The following is a 25,486-nucleotide window of genomic DNA, read 5'->3' as shown; positions in this document are numbered from 1 at the left end:
AGAACAGGGCCAGTCAGTACGCTTGTCTGGCTGAGCCCTGCACCTGATCACCGCAGTCTATCTTATCTTCTTATATCTTCTTAGTAAATATTTTCTTAACTATCAGTCTCTGTCTCGTGTGTGTGTGTGTGTGTGTGTGTGCTGCAAGGACTAAGCACCAGCTACTCGTGAGACCTGTGTGCTGCATGAGTGGATTTGGTGCCAGCTGCTGGAGTCAGGGGCAGGGGAGAGTAGGCTCCCCTGGCCTGTGGTGTCAGCTACTGGAGCAAGTGAGGGTCCTAGCATCAGTAGTTGTAGGGGCCATAGCTCTCTCGATCTAGGTAGGGTCCTACAGACTTTGTGCCTGGAATGCCAGCTACTGAAGGGACCAGTGTGAGTGGATTTGGTGCCAGCTACTAGAGTCAGACCAGGGGTGTAGGTGCCCCTGACCTGTAGTGTCAGCTACTGGAGCGAGTGGGAGTCTCTTGCCTCCAGCCACTGGGGTGAGAATAATGTATGTCCCAAAAACCAGCTACTGGAAGGGACTGGCATGAGTGAGGCAAGTGAGGGGCTCAGTGCCAGCAGCTGGAGCAGGATGGCAGGTCACAGCCCACACGCTTGGTGCCGGCTGCTGGGAGGACGGGGTGTCCAAGTGTCTGTATCTTCTCCAAACCTGGTGTGTAGGGGAGTGTGCATGTGGAATTTGCTAGCAAACTGCAAGCTGGACTAGCCAGCAAGTAGGAGGCCCTGGGTCTGGGCAGGGATATCAGGCGGGCAAGGGTCCCTGCTGCTATACCCAGGGGGACTTACGAGTGTAGAGTGCCTGTGGGACGAGTGTGTGAGTGCATGTGTCTGCTAACAAGCATTGAGCTGGACTAGCTGGCAAGTAGACCTGTGGAGTGGGTAAGAGGGCCTGGGATCCAGGCAGTGGTATCGGACATGATACTCGGGGGATCCATGAATATGTGTGGGCTTGTGAATCTAGAGAGTGCCGTGTGTGTGCCTTCACTAGTGACCTTCTATCTCTACCAGCTGAAGAGGAGGAAGGGAACTTGGCTGCCTATACTTATGTTTTATGCAAGTCCTATATGTAAGTGCTGTTGAAGGCAGCACCTTGTCTGTGGCAGCCTGTGTAACTGGCTGTGTCAGTGTCCTCTGTGTGTGTGTGTGTCTGGGATACATGCTCAGCTTCGCTACTGGTTGAACCTGCAAATGGAAAATTAGCAGCCACGTCCCTCAGCCTGGGCAGAGACCCCATGTCACTGGGCTCACTGGACTGGGCTTCAGTGGCCGGGCAGGAGGAAGTCCTGGGATGGGGATGCTGGAGGAGGCGACTACTCCTAATATCCCTTAACAAAATAAATAACCTTTTGTCACCTGACACTAAGGGGACAGACAGGTTCGTTTCGGATCCTTGGCAGAATGATGATGACGCTATTACCAGGGGTCAAGAGCAGGAGGTACCGGTCACACCTTTTATAACATTTTGAAAGATTATTTTTGTTTTAGGAATTTCTGAAAGAGAATAGCTTTGTGTCATTTAACTTTAACAATGGTAGACAGCTCCAGTCTGAGAAGTATTTAACTGTTGATGAAATTGAAAAATAGGACTGACATCTTGGCTGAACAATATTCTGATCTTTTAGTACTTCATTATGTTAATAAATGCATTACGCCAGAGTACATCCCTTTTCTATCCTAAAAACTCTGACTGGGTACTTGTTGTTCAAGCTGTTATTATTTCTTTCACAGTCCCACTTCTCTCTGAATCTGTAATAGAGCATACTCACTCTTTCTAATGATGGGTCTATTGGTTATAGTGTTGGTCTCAGATCTCATGTCTAAAAATATCACTGATACAATAGACACCCAAGGCTCTAGATCCCAATGTCAATGTCTGAGATGATGAGTCTCTGTCAGACTCTTAAATATATTCTCCAGTTTTCCATCAGGATTGTGGACTAAATTAGCCCTTTTGAGATATAACTTAGAAAGAAAGCTAGGAACCCCCAGACTTGAAGGCATTTTTTATACAGAATTACAGAATTGTTGACATTGGAAGGGACCTCTTGAGATCATCTAGTCCAACCCCCCTGCTCAGTAAGGGTCATCTAGAGCAGGTTGCTGAGGACCATGTCCAGTCGGGTTTTGAATATCTCCATAGATGGAGCTTCTACAACCTCTCTGGCAAGCTGTTCCAGTATTTGACCACCCTCACATTAAAAAAGTGTTTTCTTGTGTTCAGATGAAATTTCATGTGTTTTAATTTGTGCCCATTGCCTCTTGTCCTGTCAGCGGGCACTACTGAGAAGAGCTCTTCTTCATTCCCTCCCATCAGGTATTTATACACAGTGATGAGGTCCCCCACTGAGCCTTCTCTTCTCTAGGCTAAACTGTCACAGCTCTCAGCCACTTCTCATATGAAAGATGCTCCAATCCTTAATCATCTTTGTGGCCCTTCGCTGGACTCTCTCCAGTATGTCCATGTCTCTCTTGTACTTGGGAGCCCAGAACTGGACACAGGACTCCAGGTGCAGCCTCAACAGTGCTGGGTAGAGAGGAAGGATCAACTCCCTCGACTTGCTGGTAATGCTCTTCCTAATCCAGGCCAGGAGGCTGTTGGCCTTCATTGCTGCAAGGGTGCATTACTGGCTCGTGGTCAGCTTGGTGTCCACCAGGACCCTCTCCTTGGGGGGAAGGTCCTTCTCTGCAGAGCTGCTTTCCAGCTGGGTGGCCCCCAGCCTGTACTGGTGCCTGGGGTTATTCCTCCCCAGGTGCAGGACTTTGCACTTCTCCTTGTTGAACTGCATGAGATTCTTCTCTGTCCATTTCTCCAGCCTGTCACGGTCCCTCTGAATGGCATCACAACCATCTGGTGTATCAGCCACTCCTCCCAGCTTTGCATTGTTTGCAAACTTGCTGAGGGTGTACTCTGTCCCAGTGTAAAGGTCACTAATGAAGAGGTTAAACAGTATTGGCCTCAGTATCGATCCCTGGGGTACACCACTAGTGACTTGCCTCCAACTGCACTTTATGCCACTGATCACAACCCTCTGAAGTCCTGTGTAGGCTTCCTTTCTGGGGTCTACTTGTTCCTTCTCTGAGAGTTTGAAGTTCTTCCTAGTGTTATTTTTTGTTAGATAGGTCATCTTAACCTGAACCTCAGGGAGACCTTAAATGTGCAGGTGGCCTCTAGTCTGCCCAGAGTTACATTGTGTCAAATTTTTCTCTTGCATACATCAGTGGGATGTTTCTGTTCTCTTTCCCAATCCTATATAGCAGAAATATTATATCATCCATGATGATATGAAGAAGAAAAATGTTGTTTCATCTGGGTAGATCAGTAGCTGAGGTTCATTCAGAATTGTAGGTTTCATTTGTATCTGTTTCATAGGGCTTTATTGAGGATTCAGTTTTCATTCTGTTATCTAAAATGCAGTTCAACAGGCTTTTCTGGGACATGTTCAGATATGTGTTCAACTCATGATGCAATATGGAGTCTATTATTTTATTCGGAGATTTATCACTCTGGCAGTGAGAATTTGTATGAGCTCTGGCATTAATGATTTTGAATGACATACAGCCTAAGTAAGGGCTTCTCAGTCTAGCCATAACAAATAAATCTGAAGTAGTCATCGAAAAAAAAATGTTTTTCTAAGTGTTTTCTTAAACAATGTAAGCTTGTTTAAAATTAATATCACAGAATCACAGAATTGTATAGGTTGGAAAAGACCTTTAAGATCATCAAGTCCAACCGTTAACCTACAAATACCAAGACCACCGCTATACCATGTCCCTAAGCACTACACCTACACGTCTTTTAAATACCTCCAGGGATGGTGACTCAACCACTTCCCTGGGCAGCCTGTTCCAATGCTTGACAACCCTTTCGGTGAAGTAAAATTTCCTAATATCCAGTCTAAACCTCCCCTGGCGCAACTTGAGGCCATTTCCTCTCGTCCTATCTCTAGTTACCTGGGAGAAGAGACCAACCCCCACCTTGCTACAACCTCCTTTCAGGTAGTTGTAGAGAGCAATAAGGTCTCCCCTGAGCCTCCTTTTCTCCAGGCTAAACAACCCCAGTTCCCCCAGCTGCTCCTCATAAGACTTCTGCTCTAGACCCTTCACCAGCTTCATTGCCCTTCTCTGGACACACTCCAACACCTCAATGTCTCTCTTGTAGTGGGGGGCCTAAAACTGAACACAGTATTTGAGGTGCGGCCTCACCAGTGCTGAGTACAGGGGCACGATCACTTCCCTAGTCCTGATGGCCACGCTATATTTGATACAAGCCAGGATGCCATTGGCTTTCTTGGCCACCTGGGCACACTGCTGGCTCATATGCAGGCATCTGTCAACCAACACCCCCAGGTCCTTCTCTGCTGGGCAGCTTTCCAGCCACTCTTCCCCAAGCCTGTAGCATTGCATGGGGTTGTTATGACCTAAGTGCAGGACCTGGCACTTAGCCTTGTTGAACCTCATACAATTGGCCCCAGCCCATCGATCCAGCCTGTCCAGGTCCCTCTGCAGAGCCTTCCTCCCCTCAAGCAGATCAACACTCCCGCACAACTTGGTGTCATCTGCAAACTTACTGAGGGTGCACTCGATCCCTTCATCCAGATCATTGATAAAGATATTAAACAGAACTGGCCCCAACACAGAGCCCTGGGGAATACCACATGTGACCGGCCGCCAACTGGAGTAAACTCCATTCACCACCACTCTTGGGGCCCGGCCATCCAGCCAGTTCTTTACCCAGTGAAGGGTACACCCGTCCAAGCCATGAGCAGCCAGTTTCCCCAGGAGAATGCTGTGGGAAACGGTGTCAAAGGCTTTACTGAAGTCTAGATAGACAACATCCACAGCCTTCCCCTCATCCACTAGGTGGGTCACTTTGTCGTAGAAGGAGATCGGGTTGGTCAAGCAGGACCTGCCTTTCCTGAACCCATGCTGGCTGGGCTTGATCCCTTGTTTATCCTCTACGTGCCACGTGATGGCACTCAAGATGATCTGCTCCATCAGCTTCCCTGGCACGGAGGTCAGTCTGACAGGCCTGTAGTTCCCCGGATATGTGAAGTTATAGGTTAAAACTCATTACCTTCCATTTATAACCAATGAAAATAGTATCTTAGAATCTTTGTGCCTTCAGAAACTGTATGTAAGTTCATAAGCACAATATGCCCAAGTGCCTATTCTCTGTTATGGTGTAAATGCTAGGAAGAAAATGGCTCTTAGAATTATTAATTGATTTGGAATGGGATTTTTAAATTCTATGAAAATAATTTAACAAATACAAATAGTTTTGAAAACTCAATTTCTTACTTTCTTATGTTCTTATGTTGCAGAAATTTGTCTCTGGATAAAGACATGCCTAATTTTGAACTGTCATTAATAGCATGTCAGAATGTGTGAGAAAGGGTGATAGCTTAGTCAGTATTTTTTTAAGTAATAGAAAAAAAGGTGATCAGTATGCCTTTAGTGTAAATAAAGAGCTTTAATTTTGGTTTTTAATAGAAATACACAATTTAGATACAGAAATAGAAACTATTGTTGTTTATCATGCTTTTCATGGAAAACTAAACTCTAAAAATGTACTGTTATAGTAACATTTTTCTTTGATATTTTTTCCAAGTTCTTTGATGTAATATCAACCACTGAGAAACCATTGGCAGAGCAAGACTGGTATCATGGTGCAATTCCAAGAATAGAAGCCCAGGAGCTGTTAAAACAGCAAGGAGACTTCTTGGTGCGAGAGAGCCATGGGAAACCTGGTGAATATGTCCTTTCTGTGTTTTCAGATGGACAACGGAGACACTTTATCATACAATATGCTGATGTACGTCTCTGATATAGTACTAAATATTTAATGTTAGGAAGTTAATTATTTCAGCTAAACAATTTAGTTTCTACATAATTTACTATGACACATAGCTTTAGCCTTTATATGAAAATATGAAAGCTGTTGGAAATATTTCCATCAGTGCTCAAATTGGAGGAAAAGGAATTTTGGGAAATATTTTTGGGAATAAAATAAAAATATGAAGTGTGAGGCTATTCTACATCTTTTATCCTATGTTGAAAAAAACAAGATATTTCTGTAAATGTTTTGAAATCCAGAACTTATTACTACTAATTTATGCATGTACATTTATTTATTTTTAAACCTATTTTCACAGTTGGTGCTTATTAGGCACTTTTAATTCAGATGATTGTAAAGATTCCATTGAATCTTCCTGAAAAATGGAAACATTCACTTAGGAGAAAATATTCTGTGCTGTTTTGTATATAGTTGGGAATTGAATTCCATGCTGCTTTGGGGATACATGTGTTCTTTTTAGCCTTGTGGATGTTGTTTTGTTCAGCAGAACACAAATGCTTGTGAATATTACATAGCATGTATGCTTCTGAGTAAAGACCAAAATTGATCCCCTTGTTTCTCTAACTTAGGAAAAACTGGTCATTTTAAACTATATTAATATTTATTCACTTTTACCCAATGTATTACTTTTTATTTTTAATGCATTTCTTGTTTTTATTTATATATGTATTTTTCTTTTTACCTTTCAGAATTTCAAACTCATTCAAAATAAGATAATGCTCATAACATTACTAGAAATGCTTCTAGCTCTTTACTCTGTGAATATAGGTACAATATACCAGCAAATCAATCTCACTTTTGATTCAGCAATATTGACAAAACATACTTCAGTCTGATGCAATAAAATCTCCCAAACTTCAGTCAAACTATACAGACAAATGCACAAATTCTGTAGCATGACTATGTTTACACTGTTTCCCAGTCTAAATCCCCAGCTGATGCAGTATACCTGGGGAAGTCAGTATTATGTTGCTGGTTTATTGTTTTTTTAATGAGGGGTAGTGGTATTGTTCAAACTTCATAGAAGTTGGAAGATTTTTATAGGGTCAGTATGGAGACTGGTCTGTCTGGGGTTTTTGTTAATTTTCACCCATAGCTTTCCTTTTAGGATTTAACAATTGACAAAAAGTCAGTGTTTACTTTATTTCATTTTTATGACCTTAAAGTATTTTGGTGTATCAGAATGCTGAATGAGAAAATAAGAGCAATAAAGCTATCTATACCTAGATACACACAGTCTTATAAGATCCTTGGAGCTCTGATCCTTACTCAGCAGAATTAAATGCACGTTATGTGCTTAGTGTGGCTGAAATCATTTTGTGTAAATCATTGTATGTGTCATACTCCAGTGGGGCTTCAAAAAATGTAGACTAGGACTGGGCTTTGAAGTCAGTTATAATAGAGATTTTTTTTTTTTATAAGTATTACTACCCTTATCTGGCTACCCTTATCTGTAATCTGATGCTTTTTAATATCCAATTTTCCAAGAAAAATTTACAGAACTGTAAATAAATTCCCTTAATTTCACTACTTTCTCTTAGGTATTATATTAGAAATGTAAGATTGATACTGTTTAATATTGCACAATCCAAACATTATCAGGTCACTAGATCTCTCTGCTTGTACATTTAGTAATAGCACCTTATGTTCATCCGCTCTTGGGATTAATTTGTGGGAGATTTTCTTGACAATCATGGAAGCTAAAACCTTTTTTTCTTAAAGAAATGCAAGACTCCTTATGCACTCTTATGGGTCTAATCATCTGCATTTATTGTGAAAAAAAAAAGCTTTCTTTTTTTTAAAAAAAAGCTTATTAACCCTAAAAAGCATTTAATAAGTGGTGGGATTGTTATGGCCATATGACAAGAGTGACTGGATTCACGAACATCTTGGTAGGGAAGTTTGCTGAGAGTAAAGTGTAAGATTTTTTTTTCACATTGGTATAAATAGTGTTGAATCAGCTCTCTGTGACTGGTCAAATCACACTCTTGCATCACTGACAGGTTTGGTCTCCATTGGCCTTAAATTTTTTTCTGAATCAAAGACTGCAGAGCAGAAGTACAACATATACCTGTTTTAACAGTGGCCCTTTAATTGCATAAGTATTCTTTCTAGTTTTGCAAATATTTTTAAGCGCTAATCCCAATAAAAGTATTTGCATGATAAATCAGTTCATCCTTCAGTTTTAAGCATCAAAATTGATTGCTGTCACTAAGGGCTACTCTGTTTTTCACTGTTCCTCTTTGAGGCTATGCTATTTTCAAACTGTTGTTTGTTAGTGATTTTAATCAGGATCCCATGTAAATACACAGAATAAAAGAATGTTGTCTGCCCTGAAGGTAAGTAAGCTTAAATGGCAGTAGATGAGTTCAAGGCTGGGTCTGGTATGAGGAAATGTTATGCAGTACTGGTTATTGTGCTAGGCAGACTCTCAGGACATCAGTACCCTAACCATGCTAAGGTTTATTGGATCATCAGAACAGAAATTTGAAGGAGGTTATTTGAAAGGAATGGAGACTAGTGTTACCGGGCAAGCAAAGCTGAGTCAGTATTAATTAGTGAATGACGTTAGGGGAATAAACCACAAGTATTTTAGACTGTGAAAGCATGTTTACAATAGAGAACCAGTAATAAGATAAAAATAAGTGACATGACCAAGCTCTCTTTACTAATAGTGATAAAACATTACAGGAAATGGATGTTTTTATTTCTAATGGAGAGAAACTTTTATAATGCATTCTGCAAAGAATTTAACTGTAGGTGTTAGAAAGAAAAAATCTGCATGGCAGTGGTAGAGGTTTTCATTGCCCAGTTTTTTAAATGAACCTGAATCACCATCTATGCTTTTTTTTTATTGTGGTCTTTGTTTATTGTTGCCAATTCTGCTGGCTGGCTTACAGCAGTTCCTCTCTTGTGGGAAGAGTCCTCTAACTGTAGATATTGAGACCTTACATAGACACGGTAGTTTATTCTGCTTCCCAATCACTTAGCCGTAATGTAAAATTTAAGACGATGAAATAAATACTAATTTACCATTCCCTCCCCCCCCCCCCCCCCAAGTGTAAGGGCAGGGATAAGCAATGAAGATATTAATTTTTTTCCTTAGTACCTGAAAGTACCTTATAGCATTTTTTGCTAAGAAAATTTTACATGCTTCTAAGAAAATATTAAGAGATCCCACAGTTTTATTGCCATTATGTTGAATTATGTATCTAAAATAATATAAACTGACAAAAAGGGTAGAAGGGGAAAAGAAAGGAATTTTGTCTTGCTCAACTTCTCTATAAATTACACGCATGGCCTGCCTTTGTTTGTAGACTCTGTACTCCTGTAGAGTATTCTGGTATACACTTCTTATTAAAGACCAATCAAGAGGGTCCGCACTCTGTGCTAGGGATTTGTTAGTTTTATCAAATGTTCTAAGTGCAGTAAGATCTGGGTGAGATAGTGTTACTTATCTCTTGTTTATTAGATTGTCAGATGTTTATTTTTTAGGGGTTTTCTTAATTTATTATTTTTAGTCTTCAGTACTCTGGAAGTTAGTATTGTTTCTTCCAGTTTATAATCTTTTTATTTCATTCTGTCACAGCTTAAGTATCCCAAATTGTCCCACCTCTTAAATTAGAAGAGCTTCCTTTTTAAAAAAAATTAAGAATTTAAAGAAATAGTTTATTTTATTATGTTGCCTTAAATGAGTGATGAAGTAATTTTGCATTTATTAATTTATTATCTTCTTGATCATCATTTCATTTACTTCAGTAGAAGCGTTATTAAATTGATTAGGATAGAGATTTAATTCTGTAAAAGAAAACTTTTCTTTATTTTGTTACTAGTGATGAAAGCTTGGTAATGTTCTTTTGCAGTTTCTTCTTTGAAATTTTGCTTGTACAGGAACAATTATTTCCTTTTACCTTCATACAGAATCAGTATCGTTTTGAAGGAACTGGGTTTCCAACTATTCCTCAGCTCATAGACCATCATTACACAACAAAGCAAATTATTACAAAGAAATCAGGTGTTGTTCTGCTGAATCCTGTTGTTAAGGTAATGCATGCATTCCAAGAATTCTATTAAACTGAAAGTATTTTGAGGTTTGTATTATCATTTAACATATGTTCCTTGCAATGACAAGTGGTAATATTAAGTAGGTTGTAGAATATTTGTATATGCTATTAAGTCAATAATTTGAGTACTGGAACTATCTCAGTTGCTGGCTTCTAGACAGAAGACACTGCAGTTTTCTTTAGTGTTTATTTCAGCATGCAAATTCTTGGAAGTTTTTTCATTCTTGCTCACTGTTCTGTGAATCTCCATTCTTTTTCTGAATGTTTTCAGCCTTCTCTACTCTGCCCAGTGCATTCCTCCAAAATAACACTCCATCCTGATTTATATAATAAATAATTGCCATCCTGAAAGAATGGCATTCAGAGTCTCCCAAAACATACTTGGACTTTTTTTTTTTTTCTGAAAACTGAAACTATTAGTTCATTGTCCATAACATTGTAATGAAGAAGTTGTCTGAATAAAAATGGTTTTCTTTAAGTGGTAAAATTCTCAAATCAGTTTCATCCCTATTTTATATCTCAAATATAAGGTACTGATATAGACATGGAAACAGATACTGTCCCGCCAGCATCATTGCAAATTTCAAATAAAACTTTTTAACCTGTAAGCCATTTCAGAATGTCTTTCAGAATCAAAACAAAAAGGGATATTAAAATATATCACCATGTAGAAAGCTTAAACAGTCTCCTTGCATTCTTCCAGTAGTTTTGTGGTTAGTATTTACTCAGTTGATATTTCATTCATAAACCAACTCTTTTCAACTTAATCTTTCCATTTTAACTATGAGTTAGCCATTTGTTCTTAATGGAAAAAAAAATTGACTGGTTTCAAGCACACTTAAGGCACCTTATACATTCTACAAAATTTTAGAAAGTATAACAAACTATAATTCAGAGTTAGTTTCCTTCTCCAAAATCCTAGTTCTTTTCCTCTAATAAACCTAAGAAATTAAAGCATATTTCTGTTCTTCTCAAAATTAATGTTTTTAAAGCTTACCTGTGCTTGCTTTAATAATAATATAAAAAAAAAAAAAAGCAAGAGTTAGCTTTTAAAGTGAAAGCCTTTTTTCTTCATAGCTTTTAACATCTATATACCTATTCTCTATATTGCATGTATGTTCAACATATGTTTTTATGGACACTTGCTAGCTTTGGTAAATGTATATGGACAATTCTGATCAGATAAAAAATGAAAGTTATTTCTTCTAGGTAACTCTTAAAACTTGAATGACCTTTGCTTTTTGTCTGCTTTGACTATAAAGATATTGAAAATTTATTACATCTTACATGAGTTGTTGTGGTGGGTTGACCTTGGATGCCAGGTGCCCACCAAGCCTCTCTATCACTCCCCTCCTCAGCAGGATGGGGGGGGGGGGAGAGAGAAAATAAGATGGAAAAAAAACTTGTGGGTCAAGATAAAGGCAGTTTAATAAAGCAAAAGAAAAGGCTGTGCTCAGAAGCAAAGGAAAACAAAAGATTTATTCTCTACTTCCCATCAGCAGTCAATGTCCAGCCACTTCCTGGGAAGTAGGGCTTCAATAGGCATAGCGGTTCCTCCAGAAGACAAACGTTGTAATAACGAATGCCCCCCCTCCTCCTCCTTTCTCTTAGCTTTTATTGCTGAACAGACATCATATGGTATGGAATATCCCTTTGGTCAGTTTGGGTCAGCTGTCCTGGCTATGTCCCCTCCCAAGATCTTGCCCACCCCCAGCCTACTGGTGAGGGGGGAATGTTGGAGAGACAGCCTTGGTGCTGTGGGAGCACTGCTCAGCAGTAGCCAAAACACTGGTGTGTTATCAACACCTTTCTAGCTACCAATACAAAGCACAGCACTATGAGGGCTGCTATGGGGAAAATTAACTCCATCTCAGCCAGACCCAATACAGCTGTACACTATGGTCTATTTGTGAAATGCATTTATTTGTGAAATGCACTTATTCTGCTTATTTCCTAGAGAATTTCAACATTTATTGAAGTTGGTATGTGGGGGGGGGGTTATTTCTTAATTTATCAAATGATGAAATTGATGAAAAATGAAATATTTTTATGTCTGTTTGCAAATTCCTTTTGTAATACCATAATTATTTTAAAAATTTAATGCTTTGTCTGTTTCCTGGCTTTTTTTCTGGCTTTGTATAATATACATATTACTGCAGAGTTTAAGCAGTTTTCAATGTGTAAAAGCAGTTTTCAATGTATAAAAGCCTGTGAGAACAGCCTTATTTTAACAAATGTAAAATGATAATGTAGTATGTTACTACATGCTAAATGATAACAGAATTTATTCTTAGTTATTATCTGTTTGTTAAACAGGCCTGGAAAACATAATGTCTTCGTTCTCTGTTGTTTACTTGGAATGCAAGAAACTTTCATATTCTTAACATTTTGTTTCATTTTGGTAACTTTTTTTTATAAAGTTAGGGGTTTTTTATACATAGTTTTATGTAACTATGTATAGTCAAATAATTTTTCTAGTACATACACTGTTGGTAAAATATGGTCCCAGATCAGTTTCTTGTTCATTTCTGTATTACTTTACTTGAGCTCATGTCCTTTGAGGTGTAAATGCACATATGAATAGTTTAAAATCCCTTGGTGATAACCAATCCTTATATGACATAGAAACTGTACAGACATGTATGATTTTGTGTGGCGGGTCTTTTCACATCTTGAATCCATACCACTACAAATGCATCCATCATATCATAACCTCCTTACAAAACGGATTGAGGGCCATTTCTAAAACAGATTTTTTTTTTTCTCTTCTACTGTCACTGGGTACAAAATCAGTTTTATGTTTTTCTGTTTTCAGAGGGAAAAAGAAATAGTCCCACTCTCCTTCTGGACTTGTTGATTTGAGTTAGTTTCAGTATTAACTTAAACTAGAGCAAATTTTAGTACTGAGAATGATGCTAGTCTTCTGTCTTATAACCAGGTGGTAATTGCTTGCAGTTGTAGTGATGAAGTACTTTCATTACTGAAGTTTTCCCAAGTGCTGCAAACAATCATCATCCATCCATAAAATCCCATCACACAGGTTCTATATGTGGTGATATGAATTCCTTTGTGGTGATGTGCTTCAGTGTTAATAGTCAAGAGTAATTCCTTTAGGGTTCATGAATTTTTCAACTTTCATCATGAAGTAACAGAAAGGATGTCTATGATAATATTGATGGTTAGTGCTAAAAATAATACTGGGTGCTAGGAAACTTTTTGGTTTTAGTATATGTGTATCACATAAATTGTATGTTTGCTTTTAAAAAACTAAGTATGATCTTGAGTGTCTAATAGCTACTTATACCATGTGTAAACTAAAACCAATGTATAATGCACTTTAAATGCTTCATGACCAGCAGTTTGAACCAAATAAGAAATTGAAAACTGTGTTAGCTAAATATTTTTAATTGGTTTAGAGCAGTTGTTTTAAAATTGTTTTAACTGTCTTAGATCTTTGCAACAACTTTTTCTGACTTATGTTTTTATGATGGTTTTTTGTTCTCCCATCTGATCAAAATGAGTTGTTGGAAAAATATACTTCAGAATTAAGAAAAAAGTGTGTTGTGAGCTTTTCTTTTTAATATTCAGCCTTAATGCATTTTGCAAGTTAAAAGGTATTGTATCTGATCATAAGATAAATTATTTATTAGTAACTGGGGTTCTTCTCAGTGTGCTATCCATATTTGTGTTCCATCATATCTGCACAAGTTCATCAAGTGGCTGAACTGTTTTTGCTTTTTTGTCCTAGCCTTCTGTATATAGTGTGTGTGCATCTGACCCTCCCCATGTTCTTTGCTCAGGGTGTAGTGGGCTCGTATGCTTTCTGTTCTTTAATGTTCTTTCCCAACCTTTGTCTACTAGAGTCTCCAACAGAGGAGAAAGGAAGCTGGAAGTAATGTATGTATAAGGATGGGAGAGTCCCAAAAAATCTACCAGTAAATGTGGTTATTTGTATAGTCCTTATTTGTATACCCATTGCACTGTGAATAATTTCAAAGTGAGCAGTTCAGTCAGAAATAGCTCTTGGATTCCTAAATAAATAGCCACTATTGATCAAACAAAACAAGTTCTTTCATAAGTATCTACAGTAGCATAGCATTTGTTACAGATGTGTGTGGATCTCCAGGAGCTATCTTGCAGTTGCCAAAACTACAATTCCTCTTTAAGGATTTCTTCCACTCTAATGCAGTTAACTTTCTTGGCAGTTCATCACTCAGATATATTATTCTACAAGATCAATCCACAAAATAATTAAACTTCTTTGGTGAAGTCCAATGTCTTCTGACACTTCAGCTCTGGAGGAGCAAAGGATAAGCTCAGAAGAAGCTGCAAACTTACAAGGACAGAGCTATTTTCTTGTATCAAATATATGTATCAAATGTATGTAGTAGTGCTTGAATTCTCAAGAAGCTAAATCTGAGAGAAGTATTTAAATGTTGATTAAGAAGTAATTCAGTGACCACATGTGGTGGGTTGACCTTGGCTGGCTACCAGGTGCCCAGCAAGCCGCTCTCTCACTCCCCCTCCTCAGTAGGACAGGGAGGGGAGAAAATAAGATTAAAAATTTGTGGGTCAAGATAGACAGTTTAATGAAAGCAAGCAAAGGCAGCGCATGGAAGCAAAGCAAAGCAAAAAGAGGATTCATTCTCTACTTCCCATCAGCAGGCAATGTCCAGCCACTTCCTGGGAAGTAGGGCCTCAGTACGTGCAGTGATTGTTTCAGAAAACAAATGCCTTAATAACGAATGCCCCCCCCTCCTCCTCCTTTCCCTTAGCTTTTATTGCTGAGCAGACATCATATGGTATGGAATATCCCTTTGGTCAGTTTGGGTCAGCTGTCCTGGCTATGTCCCCTCCCAAGATCTTGCCCACCCCCAGCCTACTGGTGAGGGGGGAATGTTGGAGAGACAGCCTTGGTGCTGTGGGAGCACTGCTCAGCAGTAGCCAAAACACTGGTGTGTTATCAACATGGTTCTAGCCACAAATGCAAAGCACAGCACTATCAGGACTGCTATGAGGAGAGTTAACACCATCCCAGCCAGACCCAATACAATCTCCACCCCTTATTCCATACCATTTGCATCATGCTCAGGTCCCACATAATTTAATACATTTATATATCTTCTGACCATCCCCTTGTATCTCTCTCTCATTCCTGAAATCCCCTCTTACCAACACTTACAGCTTATACTACATACTTTATACCCAACATATGGATTTATACATTCTCATTAACTACCATCCCCATCCCTTAACATATAGATATATATTGTTTTCCCATTCCATGGGCTTCTGCCAGTCCCCTGCAAAATATCCATAAGAACAGGCTATGACTTGGGCCCCATCTGTCAAGGTGGGTGCTCAGGACAGGAGAAGCGGCATGTTCGATTGTTGGGCACTAACACCATCTTGGTTGGGGTCATTGCTGAACTTGCTCAATTCCTTGTGAAGATCATTCTCTGTCAGTTCAGGTAGTTCCTGCTGCATTACTTCCTACAACATACAACTTAAATCATGGATTATTTTCCCCCAGGGTTAAATCTCCTTGAGGTACACACCAGATCTCCCCATCTTTATGCATTACCCACAAAGTGCACCTGAATCCTTGAGCGAAGACAGTCCCACGAATAGACTTGCCTTTTCCCAAGGGAGGAGCAACCCACACCACCTTCCCCAGCCACTTCCCTATGTGCACGACAGGGACCTTATCTCCTCACACAGTATGTAGGGGCTTTGTTTGGGCAGGACCAGGATGGTCAGCAGATCCTCTGGTGTTTACTAGCCAAGTGGCTTCTGCTAAATTTATATCTCAGTGCTTGTATACCCCATTGCCCGGTGCTCTCAGCATAGTCTTTAACAGTCTATTATATCTCTCAGTCTTTCCGGAGGCTTATGGGTGATAGGGGATGTGATACACCCAATCCATGCCATGTTTCTTGGCCCAGGAGTCTATGAGGTTATTTTGGAAACGAGTCCCGTTGTCCGACTCAATTCTTTCTGGGGTGTCGTGTTGCCATAGAACTTGCCTTTCACAGCCCTGGATGGTATTTTGGACAGTGGAATGGTTAACAGGGTATGTTTCCAGCCACCTGGTAGTCGCTTCCACCATGGTGAGTATGTAGTGCTTCCCTTGGGTTCAGGCCTCACCGTATCGAAACCCCAGCCACCGCCCTCTATTGCAGGAAGACTTTACTTGCATGGGTCGCTAGATTGCAGTGCATGTTTCACATTCCTGGGTGACCTGTGTGATGGCCTCCATGGTCAGGTCTACCTCTTGATCACGAGCCCATCTGTATGTTGCATCTCTCCCTAGATGTCCAGATGTTTCGTGGGCCCATCGAGCTACAAATAGCTCACCCTTACACTCCCAGTCTGGGGCTACCTTAGCCACTTCAGTTCTGGCATCCTGGTGTACCTGTTTGTTGTTTCGATGTTCTTCGGTGACATGGCTCTTGGGCATGTGAGCATCTACATGACCTACCTTTAGAGTGATAGTTTCTACCTGGGCAGCGATGTCTTGCCACAATGCAGCAGCCCAGATGGGTTTACCTCTGCGCTGCCAATTGGTCTTCTTCCATTGCTGTAGCCACCCCCACAGGGTGTTTACCACCATCCAGGAGTCAGTATAGAGTACTGACCACTTTTCTCGTTCAGCAATCTCTAGGGTCAGTTGGATGGCTTTCACTTCTGCAAACTGACTCTATTCGCCTTCTCCTTCGACAGCTGCAATGACTTGTCATGTGGGACTCCACACAGCAGCTTTCCACTTCTGATGGTTTCCTACAACACAACAGGATCTATCGGTAAACAGAGCATAGTGCCTTTCATCTTCTTTTAAGTCATTATATGGTGCTGTCTCTTGGGCATGAGTCACCTCCTCAGGTGATGCTCTGAAATCTCTGCCTTCTGGCCAGTCCATGATCTCTTCCAGGATTCCTCGGCAATTCAATCATGAGCCTATTGCATGATGAAGGCTACCCACTTACTCCATGTAGCGTCAATTACGTAATGTGTAGGGGGACACCTCCATTGAACATCCAGTGTAGCACAGGCAATTGCGCTGCCAAGAGGAGCTGTGCTTCTGTACCAAGAACTTCTGAAGTGACTCAAACCCCCTCATATGCTGCTAGTATCTCTTTTTCAGTCAGGGTGTATGTAGTTGGCTTCTGATCCTCAATACCCCCAGCTCCAAAACCCTAGAGTCGACCTCAGGTTTCTGCTGGTGTTTTCTGCCAGAGGCTCCAGGTGAGGCCATGCTCCCCAGCTGCAGTGTAGAGCACATTTTACACAGCTGATCTTGTATGGACAGGCCCAAGAGCTACTGTATGAGCTATCTCCTGTTTGATCTGCTCAAAGGCTTGCTGTTGCTCAGGGCCCCACTCAAAATAGTTCTTCTTTCAGGTCACTCGATAGAGAGGGCTCACAAGCTGACTATAACCTGGAATATGCATTCTCCAGAATCCCACAATGCCTAGGAACGCTTGTGTTTCTTTCTTGTTAGCTGGTGACGATGTAGTTGTTATCTTATTGGTAACATTCATAGGGATGTGACGACATCCATCCTGAAATTTTTTGCCCAAGAACTGAATCTCCTGTGCAGGTCCTTTGACCTTGCTCTTTTTTATGGCAAAACCAGCTTTCAGAAGAATCTGGATTACTCTTTTTCCTTTCTCACACACTTCTTCCATTTTGTTGCCCCACACGATGGTGTCATCGATGTATTGTAAATGGTCAAGGGCATCAACCTGTTCCAGTGCAGTTTGGATTAGTCCATGGCAAATGGTAGGGCTGTGCTTCCACCCCTGGGGCAATAGATTCCAGGTGTATTGGACACCTCTCCACATGAAAGCAAACTGTGGCCTGCATTCTGCTGCCAAAGGAATTGAGAAAAACGCATTGGCAATATCAGTTGTAGCATACCACTTGGATGCTTTTGACTCCAGTTCGTATTGGAGATCCAGCATGTCTGGTATGGCAGCACGCAGTGGTGGCGTGACTTTGTTCATGCCACAATAGTCTACTGTTAACCTCCACTCTCCATCAGACTTTTGCACTGGCCATGTGGGACTGTTAAAGGGTGAGCGAGTCTTGCTGATCACTCCTTGGCTCTCCAATTGATGATTCAGCTCATTGATGGGAACCAGGGAGTCTCGGTTGGTGTGATATTGACTGTCATTGTGTGATATTGACTGTCATGGTAGCAATCAGCACCTGCTGTTCTTCAACCCGCAGCAGCCCCACAACAGAGGGGTCCTCCAAGAGACCAGACAGGGTAGACAGTTGTTTAATCATCTTCTCTGTCTCCACGGCAGCTACACCAAAAGCCCATCGGTACCCATTTGGGACCTTGAAGTACCTTAGCCTGAGGTAGTCTATGCCAAGAATACACGGGGCCTCCGGGCTGGTCACAATAGGATGCTTTTGCCACTCGTTCCCTATTAGGCTCACCTCAGCCTCCAACACAGACAACTGTTAGGATAACCCTGTCACTCCAGAAATCCAAATGGGTTCCACACCCTTATATCCTGATGACATTAGGGTACACTGTGCACCAGTGTCCACTAGAGCCTTATATTTCTGTGGATCCGATGTGCCAGGCAATCGAATACACAGTCCAGTAAACCTGGTTGCCCGTTTCCTCCTCCTGGCCGAAGGCAGGGACCCTCTATTTCCAGATGGAGTATTCACTGTCTGACCCTTGCACTGCCAGACCAGAGGTCCCTTCACCATAATCAAGCGAGGTGATCTCAGTCCTTTTCCTGCATCTGGGGGATCACTGATTGCCTTCTTTGGTCTTAACATCAACTGAACCGACAGCCTTCTTGGACGACCACTTCTTAGCAGCCGTCTTCCCCATCAGTTCGCGTACATGGGTTTCCAGCTTAAAGGTGAGCTCACCATCCAACTTCCTCATGTCGTCTCCCTGGTCACACAGGAAGAACCAGACAGTGCCACGCGGCATGCGCCTAGGCCTTTCCCTCTGACCGGTGCGGGAGGGGACTGACTCCATGGGGAACCCCTGACAGCCGAGGCGCTGGCCCGTGGGTACGAGGAGGGAGAGAGATTTTCTTCAAAATTTCAGAGCCAGGAAGATGCTCTCCCCACAGTTTGTGTATCTGGGCAATACGTTCTTGCCAAGCTGTTAGAATATGACGCTGGGGCATTTTGGACCACCTTCCTCCACATGGTCCATGTACACTGGACATCATCCAGATCTTTGGAGACCTGTTTGTCGTCCAGGTCACCATAGTTGACTTCCAGCACTGCTAATTCTCTGAGGTACTGGATACCTTCTTCAGTGGTAGTCCGCTTTCCTTGGTAATTCGCAAGATCTTCCTTGAACGGATATCTTGCTTTCATGCTTGACAGGATCCACCTCCAGAGGCTGCAGATTGTTGCCTTTTTTCTGATTTCTTTGTCAGTTCCCCAGCCCCCGGAGCAATCCGCTCACCTCGCTGGCGGCTGTAATCTTCCTGCATGTCTTGAAGCTCTCTCAAGGTCAGGGACCAAGTAGTTTCCACCTGTTGGGTGATTTCTCTCACTTCTTCCTCCTGTTTCTTTGCCAAAGGACCAGCTTCCTGATCAGACCCTTCCTCCTCCTCCTCCTCCTCCTCCTCCTCCTCCCCCCTTACTAATCGATGATATGGACCCATCGACCTCTGCATCAATTATTTCTTTTTCACTACTGGGGCAATTACTGTAGTTGGGGTTTGCATCTCTGTCTCAATCATGGCATCCTCAGAGGTAGTTTGGGTCCCTGTCTTAACCATGCTCCTCTGATAATACTGAACCATGGCTCGATTGGCCATGCTAACCAGTGCTAGAAGCTGCTGGGTTTCATTGGGGTAGGCAAGGCACCCTTCAATCAGGTGGTGCATCAATTGACCAGGATTACTTGCCTGTTCAGGTGTAAAATCCCAGGTTAGGGGAGGTGATAACTGCCCTAGGCACCTGCCCAGATCCACCTAAAGGTAAAGTAAGGTATGACAAAGACTGGATTGCCATAGACCATATGGGAAAATTTTGTCAAGCTAAATTCAGTCATATAGGAGGAAAAAATATGTTTGCCTAATACAGCATTCAGAAGAATGCGTGAGTGCATGGTAATAGAAGCTACTAATATTTAGCAGAGCCAATCGATGTGTCTGTACCACTTCCCTTTGGTGTGTCCTTTATGAACCGACTTTTTTTCTGCCGTTAGAGATTTCCCAATCCTTTTGTTATCCTGAATAATAAGTTAATGGTATGTGAGAAGCTAGCAATATCTTGTTAAAGAACAATGTGGAAGGGTGTATCTGATGTAAGAAATTAATGCGACAAGCTTCATTTAAACTATTGGCAGTTCTATAATGTTGTACGACTTCAGGTTCAAAGCCATCGTCTGTCTGGCTTGGAATGCAGGCAGTTTACTGACACGCACAATGAAAAAAGCATGAGTTAAGGCTGCAGTTTCACATTACCGCTGATTCAAACGAACAGCTTGCTGCTGCCAAAAAGGCGGGGTGGGGTGTGGGGTGGTGTCCTTGCTCCCTTTTCCTTTCCATATGGCTTTACCTTTCTCCTGTTCTTTTCCAATCACATATTAAGCTAATTCAACTGTTTTGACAGGTTAATTTTTTCCATTTTAGTGATCTTAACATATTATCTGAAGATTATAAAAGCCAGTGCAAGATGAGCACATGTGCCTAGGAAGGGATAGGATGGAGGATCTTAAATTTTTGATTTCAACAAATTATTAATTTGGCATAAGTTGCAATATGAAACTGCAGCTCTTTGGTAGGTATTGCCCACTAACCACTACAATTTAGAGGTGATTTTGGAAGGATTGTTGGTTATATAAGGGAACAGTTTTGCAGGAGTATAGCTTATCATGTGGATGTTGCTAAAAGAAGTAGTTAAATGTTTTCTCTCCTGGGCAAAGAAACCATCTAACTGGAAACAGCCAGATGTTTTGAAGTTAAGTCAAGATGGGACCAAATATGTTGCTAACAAGTAGCTTATGTAGTTCAAGGAGACTTTTATGACTCAGACTGATGAACATTATACTGTCTGTCTACCTATATCTACATTAAAGATTTTTAAACTCCCATTTTTCTGTCACTGTTTTTCCTTTGTATCTTTCAGTATCTTTTGCATGATTCATTTATAGAGTAATGGTGTTTAACAACTGGAGAAATTCTTATAATCTATTCATAATCAGAAACAAGCACATCTACAAAATTATGAAGTTTATGATCAGAGAGAAAAAAGACATGACTATTTCTAACTTTTCTTATGCTATACTAATATGCATCCATTCTGTTGTGTGCTTATTAATGAATGTATTGTTGGCAGCTGTGCAAAAATATTGAATGACGACAAATTCAACTCAGTGCAATTTGAACAGAATTAGTGAGACAATGTACTTTCAGTAAAAACAGATTGTCTTGCCCTTGTTACTTTCCACCTTGCAGTACTGTTCATATTATAGTTTATTAATTAAAGATAATAATTTGCACCAGTGACACTTTGTTTCAAAACAGTATTTAAATGGATATTTAACATATTGCAAATTAGAAAATTGGGTTTGTTTCTTTTCTAATGCCAGAGTTGTAGACTGATATGAAGTAGCTGACAGCATCTCTTCTTCTCCTAGATATTTTCTCACTGTCTGCTGAAGAATCTGCCTTGGTACGGGTCAGAAGAGTGCACAGGGGTTAAATCCCTCCACAAGTACCTATGATATTAAATAAAATTTGAATATATGTGATGCTCCAGCCTTTTTCAACTTAATGTTTCTATTTAAAATATTTTCTTCGACTTGACTAGTGCTGTAAGACAGAGGGACCATCTACAGTTTGAGAGTTAAATTCACAGATGGACTTAGGGATCACCAGTTGAGGTGTTTCACTACCATTGTAAAATACAAAGCCCTGAATTAGGTTTCTAGCTTCTCTTCTCAGTGCATGAAGAGTCATGTACCTTAAGAGAAAATCACAGGCTTAGCCAGTGGTAAACCTTAGACACTTCTCTGCATAGGGCTTACAGTACTAGACCTGTCCTGGAGCACCTAAAATGTTATTTTACTCTTTCAAAAACTAATCTCAGGTGAGTGTGTTTTTTGAATAGAGGAATAGGACAAAGTAGTGAGGCTTCCATCTTTTTATCAAGAAGCTCAATGATAATACACAAAGTGAAGGCTATATAAAGGGTCAGGAGGAAAGAGTTGTATTTTGATATTTTCCTCTTGGAAAAAATGCTGTTTTCATAGTCTTTAAGATTTTCACTGAACCAGAAAGAGAAGGCAGGAAGGGAGGAGCATAACAGAAAAGCTTACAGGTAAGGGGAGGAAGTTAGATTGGAGAGAGTAGTTCTGGGTTACAATTTCTGTTCTGTTGATTGTGTTACAATATGTATCTTAATCTCTCAATTGGTCTGTCAAATAATCCTTGTGTCAGAATCCATTATGAATACACGAAAGTTAGAGACTAAATGAGCGATGAAAAGTGCAATCAAAAGAAGCGCAAGACGCTAAGGGTTGCGTCATTTTATTTAGCTATCTGATTTTGAGGTCTGCAAATGGTGCCTGATGAGTAGAAAAGAACAGTTTTGAAGAAATTCTAAGTAGAAGCAAAAACAATCATTTGAGTGTCTCTTGGAGCTGCACCTGCCTTCTTTTCATTCTGCTGGCTCAGACAACTAGCCACAGGAGTGACACATGTGATGAGGCTCTTAAGTTTAAGACATAGTTTGTATACCAACAAAAGTAATTAAAGATTTCTATTCATAGAAACCTCTTATAAATAGGCAACTCTCATTAATTTATGTACCATTTAAATTAATATTCACTTACTGATACCTTGTGAAACTGATACTAACAAGGCAGCACAATTTGTGTATCCTTATCAATAAAGATTTTTTTCCTAAACCAACAGAAAGAACTTCAGTAACAAAGCTGATCAAACTTTGAATAATCCTTTGATTGTGAAAAAATCTGGCAGGACCAAGATACTGAATGTAATGAGTGGGTTACAGGTAGTGATTAATGTACTAATATAGTGATAACAAATCCTTCGATAGATCATTTGACTGCAGTTTATAGTGCCATTTTGTTTAACTATTCCTCTGAAGGATTATGCATCAGATTTTTTCTTCATAAACAAGACTTTGAAATGTCATGTTGTCACTATTTTAAAAAAGTTATTCACTGAAGTATTGAGTCCTGGGAATTAAGAGATTAAAAAAAAATCCAGTAACATTTTAGAATTCTTTTGCTTTTACAGTATTTATTTAAATGTTAAAAACCATTGTGTTAATACTTCCAAGTAGTCACTTTTGTGGTTTTTTTTTCTTAAAAGCTTTATTTTTAGATAGTTTTTTAACTTAAACTAGAGGAAAGTGTGCACTCAGTTTGGCCATTTCTATGTGTTTATAGTGTAACAGATTCTGAATAAGGCATGCAATCAACGGAAAATATCTAGAAAATCTTACTGGTTTAGTGAACAGAACATCTTTTATTTTTAGCAAAATCAAAAGAAGGAGATGAAGGAAATATGTTGCTTCTGGTATCTGGTCAGTGGGGCAGCAGTTTCAATCAAGAATCTTGTCTATAGGTGAAAAATCAATTGATGGTTATTGAGACTTACCTCGGAAGTCTCCCAATGCCCCAAGGAAGGGGAATAGCTATGCATGGATCCCATCACACAGACATGATGGTGCGGTACAAAAATTCACATGATGGGGCCTGACAGAGTGGCATGCCAGGAGTTTGGATGAATAGAGGCATTCAAGGCGTCTCTAGAATGTGCACTGAGCATGGCTTACAAAAGCAATGATCTATGTGATTTTTTGTGGCCATGTACATAAGAAAAAAGTCTTAGAAATTGCAGTATAACTTATCTCCCCCTGCCCTTTCCTGGTTTTATTCCTGCTGAATTCATGTAAATGTAAAAATGTGGAAGAAGGTAATGAATAGCTACCTTCCCAGCAAGGTGCACTGCACAGCATATTTTTTCTGTACTTTTTCCATTCTTTCAGTTACCTGGAACATTTCTGGATTACCTGCTGAATGGTTTCCTCCTTTCAAAAAAGAGAGAGGAAATAAGTCAATACAAGCTTCCACCTTCCTTATGACTAGACAACAGAATTCACTGGCCATGTAGCCCAAAGGAAATATGCAGCACTGTGAAGGAAGGTACTGTGGGGGACATTCTGTCAAAGATTTTAGCCCCTCTCTTCTGAAGGGAGAGAATAACTTTTAGAGTTAAAGAAAACACCCAAAAAACAGCCATCTTTCAGCTTCTTTTAAGATGGTCTCAAGCTTTATATTGCAAAAAGGTTATTGGTCAGGCTCTATACTCAGGCTGTATTCAGTACTCTGTGCTAATTACTTAGGATTCAGCCAAGACCGGTGTTTTGTTTTGGTTTTTTTTTTAATTAGTTTATTTCCTAGGGAATCAACATTTCCCTTTTTGGTCATGTATCTCACTAATAACTAAAAAAAAATATTGATTCTACAGCATTTACTTTTAAATTTGAAAATTGATGTGTTAAAGGCGGTGATGATGGCTGTAATGTCTTCTGTTAGGATTCAGTCTTTTGGCAAAAATAATTTATATAATATCTGGTTCTAGGCAGATAATATGGCTTGACCTGGCATATTAGTTACAGACAGGTTGCACCCATAACAAGAGAGATGATTTCCTGCATTAATGTCTAATTACATACAAAAGGGTTTTCTCTGTCTTTGAGAAGTAGAGATGAAGGGATTTTTTCATATATTAGTTTGATAATTATACAGAGAATGATTATCTTCAAAATGTAAGTGCAATAACGTAGTAATAAATAGTTCTGATGCAGATTAGTCAGATGCACAATTGGTCAGCACAAAATATATGTGAATAAGTCTATGTAGTTAAACTGAAAGGTGAAATTTCTACTGTCTTATAAAGGTCATATTTCTGTAGGCACTTTGCCAAAACCCTGTGTTGTATGTTAAAATTACGTAGCATTTCGCCTAAACTGAAGACCTTCTCCAGCGTGTCTTCATTTGTAGCAAGATGATCATGAGTATGGTTACAGGTTTGAACATATGCTAAAATAAAAAGTGTTTTTAGTGTATCAGTGCACAATCCTAAATGAAAATTGGATGTTTTGAGAACATACATTTCTCTGAAATATAAGTAACTGAACAGGCATTTGCAAAAGATTTTGTTGCCAATCTCAGAAATGAAAGACCATTAGTTACAACAGCTCACAGTGTGAGCACAATACAGCTGTATACATGTGTATGGTTCTTGGAATAGAGCACCGTTCCTTCAGTATAATGAATATAGGCTGTCAGACAAGTAACAACTCATGCTAACATTCCACTTTCAAGACTACCAAGTATTTTTCCATCAACTACCTAGATGTCTGCAAGCAGTATAATAACTATGTCTTTCTCTATACCACACAGCAGTGAAATTTATTATTTGTGGAAGAGTAAATAAATTGATTCATGTATTAGATCAACTCATATACTGAATGCTCCGTTCTGTTTTTTGAGTTGCTTCATGTGGAAATTAAAAAAAAAAAATCTTCTGAA

General features: G+C 40.0%; 1 protein-coding gene across 12 annotated transcripts in view; it reads left to right on the top strand.

Annotated features, from left to right (window-relative positions):
* Positions 1–25,486, top strand: part of LOC140650543 (tyrosine-protein kinase Fer-like) — a 213,971-nt gene that overhangs the window by 108,062 nt on the left and 80,423 nt on the right. For 9 of the 12 annotated variants that reach the window (XR_012042062.1, XR_012042060.1, XR_012042063.1 and 6 more), the window contains 2 exons: positions 5,612–5,815; positions 9,779–9,901. The exons of 1 other annotated variant lie outside the window; for it this stretch is intronic. Coding sequence is in view for 7 of the 11 variants with exons in the window: in XM_072858970.1 (XP_072715071.1) it covers positions 5,612–5,815; positions 9,779–9,901 (327 nt within the window). In the remaining 4 variants the exon portion in view is untranslated. Of the gene's footprint in view, positions 1–5,611; positions 5,816–9,778; positions 9,902–21,556; positions 21,669–25,486 lie in introns of those variants that run through there. 2 more of the 12 variants (XM_072858976.1, XM_072858972.1) reach the window with 2 other exon arrangements.

This window comes from Ciconia boyciana, chromosome 4, assembly GCF_034638445.1.
Source record: "Ciconia boyciana chromosome 4, ASM3463844v1, whole genome shotgun sequence".
Classification (NCBI taxonomy): domain Eukaryota; kingdom Metazoa; phylum Chordata; class Aves; order Ciconiiformes; family Ciconiidae; genus Ciconia; species Ciconia boyciana.
This window is presented reverse-complemented; position numbering and strand designations above follow the sequence as displayed.